General features: G+C 45.8%; 1 protein-coding gene across 2 annotated transcripts in view; it reads right to left on the reverse strand.

Annotated features, from left to right (window-relative positions):
- The window catches only part of inpp5a (inositol polyphosphate-5-phosphatase A), a 163,110-nt gene that overhangs the window by 35,247 nt on the left and 120,652 nt on the right, over positions 1–7,211 (reverse strand). For both annotated transcript variants that reach the window (XM_031877122.1, XM_031877130.1), the window contains exon 9: positions 4,827–4,911. In XM_031877122.1, the coding sequence (XP_031732982.1) occupies positions 4,827–4,911 (85 nt within the window). The remainder of the gene's footprint in view (positions 1–4,826; positions 4,912–7,211) is intronic.

Genomic DNA, 7,211 nt, shown 5'->3' on the forward strand with positions numbered 1-7,211 from the left:
GGGCAGCTAGCCTAATGAAATCTGTCCGTGTAGCAGCGGATCAGCCCCAATTAAAACAGCCCCACACCATGTCACGGGGACAGTAGATCAAGTCAGCAATTAACCTTCCCTCTGGCCTCTATCAATCCTTAAATTGGAGCGGGCCGGGGCCAGCGGCACACAATCTCTGCAGATATTAAATTTACATTCTATTAAGTTTAATTAGGAGGGATTTTAAATATACTGGGAGTCCAGGCACGGAGCCCTGAGCCTGTCATCGACGCGGCTGATTCACGGCCGCCGGCCACCTCGAGGGAACACACACACACACACACACGCACACGCACACGCACACGCACACGCACACACGCGCCACTGTACACCTTATACCACCCTCTGATTGAAGCGCCATGGAAAAGCTGTTTGCCGTCAGTGTGAAAGGGTCAACTCATGACTGAGCTGGGCTGTTCGGGGTTGACAGTGTTACTATTGTAACCTTATTGTTACGAGCATCAAACTGTACACAGGGGCAGTGACTAAATGGCCTGTTCCAACAGGTTTGTCATTCTCCTCCTGCATGCCCCCCCGTGATTCACTTATACCTGCATATACAATGTCGTCTGCTGTAAATCAGTCTGAACCATCACCCTGGTTAGAGTCCACACTGGAAACGAGGCTTATTAAATGGAGGCAGTGGGAACTCAAAGTGTATTGAAATGTTAATAAATGACTAATTGTCAACTCTGATTCCTGTTCAGTGTTTACAAAGAAACAGATTGGAAGTGGGGAGAGAGGGAGGGGGGAGAGAGAAAGAGAGAGGGGGAGAGAGAGAGCGATCAAGAATAAGATGAAAGTATTTATCTTAATTGAGGCATACGGTTTATTGGAGGGAAATGGATTTACACGCATGGTTGAGATCAATAATATCAACCTCTTAAAATTTCATCCCACATCAATCGCAGAGTGCTCCCTGCCTGCTTCCATCTTCATTATAATAACATCCCCCCCTCATTTTGGCCCTCCTTGAACACTGCAACAGGTCTGGGACGCATCTTTAGTCCATTAAGGGAAAACACTATCAGCAGAATCTCTGTATTTTTCATGCACCGGTTCATTTTAGTCTTCTTTCAGAGTAGTGGAAAGAAAACATCCGAAAAATACACATTTAGGTCTTTACTCGACTACTTTGTCTATATGCGTCTGTAGATTTCTCCTAATATCACCACAGGTTACCATTAGATAAGGCCTCATTTGCATATTTAAACATAACACTTCAGAAAACTTGTAATAGAAAAAATAATTGTCTTAGTATAAGTAATCAACTTGGGAAGTTTAATGGTGATATACATTCAGTATTTTTAACCCTATTCACCTGCATTGTCTGAAAAATGTATGTAATTTTACACTACATATTTTTAAGGCTGTTTGCTATACATTATTTATAAATCACTTCAGCAGCACTTACATTCAGAAAACTTTCCATTTTCATTCCTATTTATACTCTGGAGGTTACCACAGAGGGGTTTGTTCATAAATCACTCATCGCCTGATTTATACAACATTTTATTCCTAAATCATGAAGAAAATAGTTTTTTTTAAGGCTAAAAACCATCGAGTCTAATATGTCAACAAAATGAAACAAGAATTATGAACCTGGCTTTATCCAATGTTCAGAATTATGTTCTGGAAAAGTATGCAAATTACTCATATTTGATAAGCTAATTTGCATATTCAAACATAAAATTTCAAAAAAAACTTGTAATACAAAAAACAATTGTCTTAATGTACGTAATCAACTTGGGAAGTTTCATGGTGTCACCTGTTGGTTATACTTTCTACTCTATTCACCTGTCGTGTCTCTGAAGTCCCTACTGGCTTGAACACGAGTGCTCCATGAAGGGGTTCAAAGAAACTGCCAGCTCTGATTCGCCAGACAAAACCTTCAAAAAGCCATTCCTCTGCGGTTTCCTGTTTTATCAGCACCGATGCAAAGCATGATCAAGCCGCAGCCCGATCACACCCATGGGAGAGGAGAGGGGACTGGACCACCTCCAGGCTGCTCAGCCCTAGCATTAGTCTCCACGTGGCTGTGTCCTTTGTCTGCCAGTCAAAGGCCCCGCTGAATGGGGGTCAATTGAAACCAATTCCCTCTGTCGGACACAATTAATGGGGTTGCCCGGACCGGGCGGGAAGGGGGGGTCCGCGGGCCTTTGGTTACTGATCCTGCCGCACAAGCATGCCAGGAATTTGCCACCTGGAATTTGCCCTGTGACAATAACAAACTCCCCCCCCCTTTTTTTTTTCAAACCCACCTCCTTCTCTGTACACACATGGATACATCCCAAAATACCCCCTGTCCCATCCAACCCACCCACAAGGCGGGATGGGTGACGGGGGGAGTGGCTAGCGGTTGTCCACAGTCTAGTTCCCCACAATGGACCAGAGCCGGAGAAGAAGAGGAGTGGTGTAGCGTGCAGCTGTAGAGAAATGTCCTGGAGCATTTTCTGACCCAGTGACTCCCAAAGTGGGGCCTGACGAACCCCGAGGGTGCTCAAGGGGTTGCCCCTGGTGTTCGACAAATCAAAAACAAGTTTAAATGTGCGATTATATCGTCCACTTAACGAGGTAAAAGTGCCTATTCATCTGCAACGCTTTTTTGGGGGGCCCTTCCACATCGATCGAAAGTGGAGAGAATAGTGAGAAAAGCAATGGAAAAAAAAAAAATAGAGAGAGACTCCCAGACGGCGGGAAACGAGCTCCGTGTCGGAATCAATCTTCGGATAAGTATGGACGATCGATCCGCCACAGGCCCATCTACGGTTAAGCACTTCGGTGGCTGTGCGCTAATTGTCCTGTTGACATTAATTGTCATTAAAAGGGCTTGAAACGGCCTCCCGACTGAGTTACATTCTGTGCCGAGGTTGCAACCCGTTTGTTTATTGGTGACATCAAAGCTCTCCATCGCAAAGGTCCCGGTTAAATCAGAACCAGGTTGACCACAACGCAGGACGGGTTTACATTATGATGACATCATAGCCCTACTCCATTGTCCCAGTTCGGCAGGTTTGAGGGACCCTCATTAAGCTGGAGGGGAAATGTCTAGGTGAGTGTGTGTGTGTGTGGAGGGGGGGGGAGGGGGTTAAGCCACAGCTCTAACTTCCTGAGGGGAAGTCTAAAAGCCCCCCTGCATTGCTCTCGCACCCCTTTAAAATGGACTGAATCAATCAGATTAATTTGGCCTAACAAATTGGTCTGTGTGTGTGTGTGTGTATTCGCTCTGGATGTGAATGGGGGCCAAGGTGCATAAGAAAGGAGCCGTGTGGAGGGGAGAGAGGGTGCGGGGGCGGGGGGGGGGGGCAGAGATGGACACACAGCGATGCAAGCCTAACACATCCCTGGAAAAGGGGTCGCGACCCCCTGCTGCACTCAAAGAGCATTTCAGAGCGGCAGAGACACGGAGAGGGTGAGTGCCTACCTCCCACCGAGCTATCTAGATCAGCAGCACACGGTAAACACGCTGAGAATCATCTCATCTGACTCGGTGTGATTGGATGCTTTCCTGTCAGTTTAAAAAAAGACAGTTCACCCCAAATATCAAAATATATAAATTCTTCCTCTTACCTCTTTTGTCTCTCTAATATAATAGCACCGTATGGCACTCAGCTTGTTGTGCTCAACCGGTTTCATGTCGGAACTATTTTATTTCAACCATAGTTCCTATCAATGTAGACTGACGTTACAGGTAAGAGGACAAATACGTAGTTCTGTTTTCGGGGTGAACTGTCCCTTTAAGGCATCCATGCTGCAGTGAAAACACACCTTCTTTAAAAATAGTACCAAGTACCATTTCATATAAATTGGACGTGTAGAACACCATCTCTTTTAACACAGCAGTGCTGACCAGACATAAAACCTCCCATCTCTGCTTTAGAATCACCGTGGCGACCTCAACGAGGGCCAGGTGACATCTAATTGCCAGAGCTGACTCCTGAATAACCTCCGTGTTTGCACATCTGCTGTTGTGGATTTATTAGCTCCGAAGCAACGCAGGCTCACATGATCAGCCGGTTACAGTAATGCGACCCAATTACTCGTCCCAAAATCAAATCTGCTGCACAAACTTTGAGGCCGTCAATCAAGTCCCCCCCCGTCGGGTCGCTCATCCCATTCAGCCGACGGTGGCTTACCACCCCCCTAGTGGCCGGGGGACTGAACTACAGAAGGCTTCTTCTCCTGTGCCACACAGAGTGAAAGTCCTTCCTAAGTCATTCCCTCCTCTTCCATCCTCATCTGAATGGTTGAGCCGAACAAAGCCCACACCTCGAACAGGCCCACCGACTCCAGGGGCCATTGTGCCGGAGAGCAGGGGAGACGAGCGGCCAACAAGTGGCTCTCCCACTCTGTTATCACGGAACGCCAATGTCTGTAGGGGCTTTATGACTTGTTATGCCACCCCCGCCCCCCCGCCCGACATCTCGCCGTGCTGAATGACCGCGCTATACCTTCGGCTCTCACCGGCCTCATTTGCACCAAGGAAAGGAGGGGAGGAGGAAGAAAGAGGGGAGGGAGCAGGAGAGGAAGGGAGAGAGAAAGAGCAGTGAATGGCACCGTAACATAACAATGCACTTGGAGGCTCAGTTGGCAAACACAGCTGGGCCAGCGACAGTGAGGCGTTTAATGAGTCATAACTCTAAAGAGACAGTGGGCTCCTAAAAACCACTTTTACTGCACGGCAGTGTCTCTCTAATGCACACAAACTTTATATTGCTCAGAGTTTGACACAGGTTGTGTACATGTGTACAGTGTATCAGCATTCATCTCCCTTCCATCACACCACAAACACTCACCTCAATGACCTGCTTCGAGTCCAGCCTGAAGTTAAAGTCCCCAAAGATGAAATATGGCAGCTTCTCGTGCCGCTGGTCCGTGATCCTGGAATAAAACACGAAAAGACACTCGTCAGCGAGGAATGTTTTCAACAGCCTGACGACCACCATCTTGACTGAACACAAGCCGTTAGTCGTCAAAGTCTTTACATCCGATGACTCCCCAAACCTCAGGGTGTTTAGTTCACGAGGGCCACAGCACCACCTGCTGGTCCGGACACTTGGAGTGGAAGATGTTCACCTTTGTGGTCTGACAACATCTATTGTTCATGTTCCCACAGAGCATGCAGGGGGGATGTAAGGAAGGGGGGGTCTGACATGCACAGGGAGGCCTCTGATGAGGGTTTCTAGGTTGGTGTGTGAGGAGGATGTGTAGGTGTGTAAACTGCTTGTAACACTGAAAACAAAACAAAAAATCTAAATTCTGACTGAAATTGAAACGGACGTCTTCACTTTAATTTCTTAATATTACTGTAAAGTCAATTTTATTAACAAAGCCCAATATCACATTTTGCTTCAACAGGTTTTACAATCTGAACAGCATAGAACCTGAGTGAGACCTTCACTCCAGATAATAAAAAAATATAAAAATAAAAACTTCAACAGGGGAAAAAAATGGAAGAAATAATTATATATCTACTTCAAACAACAAGTATTTGCCTTCAGGAAACCCAGATCTAGAGATACAGCATGTTTTACATGTTTGCAGCTCAGAGATTCAAGTGAACACACCGTTCACTCTCAGCTGACACCACAATCAAATCAAAACACTCTGATCATTTCCTTTGATGGCAAAGAAAATTCACTTTGCGAAGTCGATCAAAGGAGAGAGCGAACCAGCCCCGACCCCTGAAGATACTCTACCCAGCTGCCTCAGAGAGAAGGTAGCGTCAACGGACTCTGTGGATTTCTAGCTGGGCCACGAACAGACTTGTAGAGCTTAAAGGACTTCAAACTCTTGATGGTGCGCTCTTGATGCCTCCCGCGGGTATTTTCATACGGCCCATTTTATCATCTCTTGTCTTGCAAATGTTGTTAATGTACTGTATGCAAAGTGTCAGAGGATTCATAGAGTTTAGATCATCTCTGTCAAGGACCACTTCCAAATCTGTGGCCCCAGCGCCACTATCCCGGTACTTTAAAATAAGAAATAAATATATTAAAAAACGCACCTAAGCGACATATAATTAACTCCTATGCCTCGTCAGCTACTTAAAAGTGTCTCTCCTACAGAGCAGAGACGGGGAACTATAAGGTGGACGCGGCGCGGCCTCTTGTGTAATTAATGATTCAGGATGCTCGGCTCGCTATCTCCACCAACCGCGCGGATAAATCTCGCCCGGTGCCCAGATAACAATATATTTATGGGGCCGTAAAGAGAGCGGAAGCCTCTCCTTAGCGGTGGGTCTGGTCTGGTCTGGTCTGGCCGTCGTAAAGCACGGCGGCTTCTTCTCAGCAGAGAGAGGGAACAGCAGGGAGGCGAAGGTGACTGGAGTGAAGAGGCGGGGAGCGTAGCTATTATATTAAATAGAGAGTACGCAACTCTGACATCCCATTACATTAAACAGAAACTCGTCTGTCTCCGAGAGGGGTCATCGGAAGGATTTACAGTTCCATCACCAAAATAACTGAAATGTTTCATGGTTATGATTGATGCAATTATTAATGTCCATCCAGACTGTTCCGTCTTTATGATGGACATCTGCTCCATTCTTTGCTGCACTTGTGCAGGAGTGGATGAGGACTTCAAAATGAGATCTAACATCTTCATCCGTTCTTTGAATCCTATGGATCTTTCTTAATTGTCGTTAGAATTTGGGCTACAAATTGAGATTGCTTTCTGAAGTAAATGATTAATGGTTTGGTCTTTAAAATATAGAAATAACACTTTAATACTAATCAATTTACTGACTCGTCGTTGCAGCTCTACTCACAATCACTGTTATATAAAGACTGCATACAACAAGTGGACTTGGTCATCATGACGTTACCAATTGGTTTGTGGACTGCGGTTTTGATACCTCGAGTTTGGCATTTTGGATGTTGCCATCCTGTTTTTTGGTCATCGCCATCTTGGTTTTTTGCAACCAGTGAAGGGAAATAACCATATTTGGACTGTGGAGGCATGACGCTGTGGTAGAGACACTGTATAGGGCTCTGGAAGTGACCTGTCATTATAATACAGGCATAATGCAGCCACGCCCTAAAGCATACCCTGTTTAAATGAGCATCATGCTGCACTGAAGAAGACTTGAAACTAGAGATTGAGACCATAAACTCACGTTCACAATGTTTACTGAGGTAATAAATCAAATGAGAAGTAGAGTCATTTTCTCATAGACTTCT

The sequence above is a fragment of the Anarrhichthys ocellatus genome, unplaced genomic scaffold, assembly GCF_004355925.1.
Source record: "Anarrhichthys ocellatus isolate YVR2014 unplaced genomic scaffold, GSC_Weel_1.0 scaffold3, whole genome shotgun sequence".
In the NCBI taxonomy this organism is placed as follows: Eukaryota; Metazoa; Chordata; class Actinopteri; order Perciformes; family Anarhichadidae; genus Anarrhichthys; species Anarrhichthys ocellatus.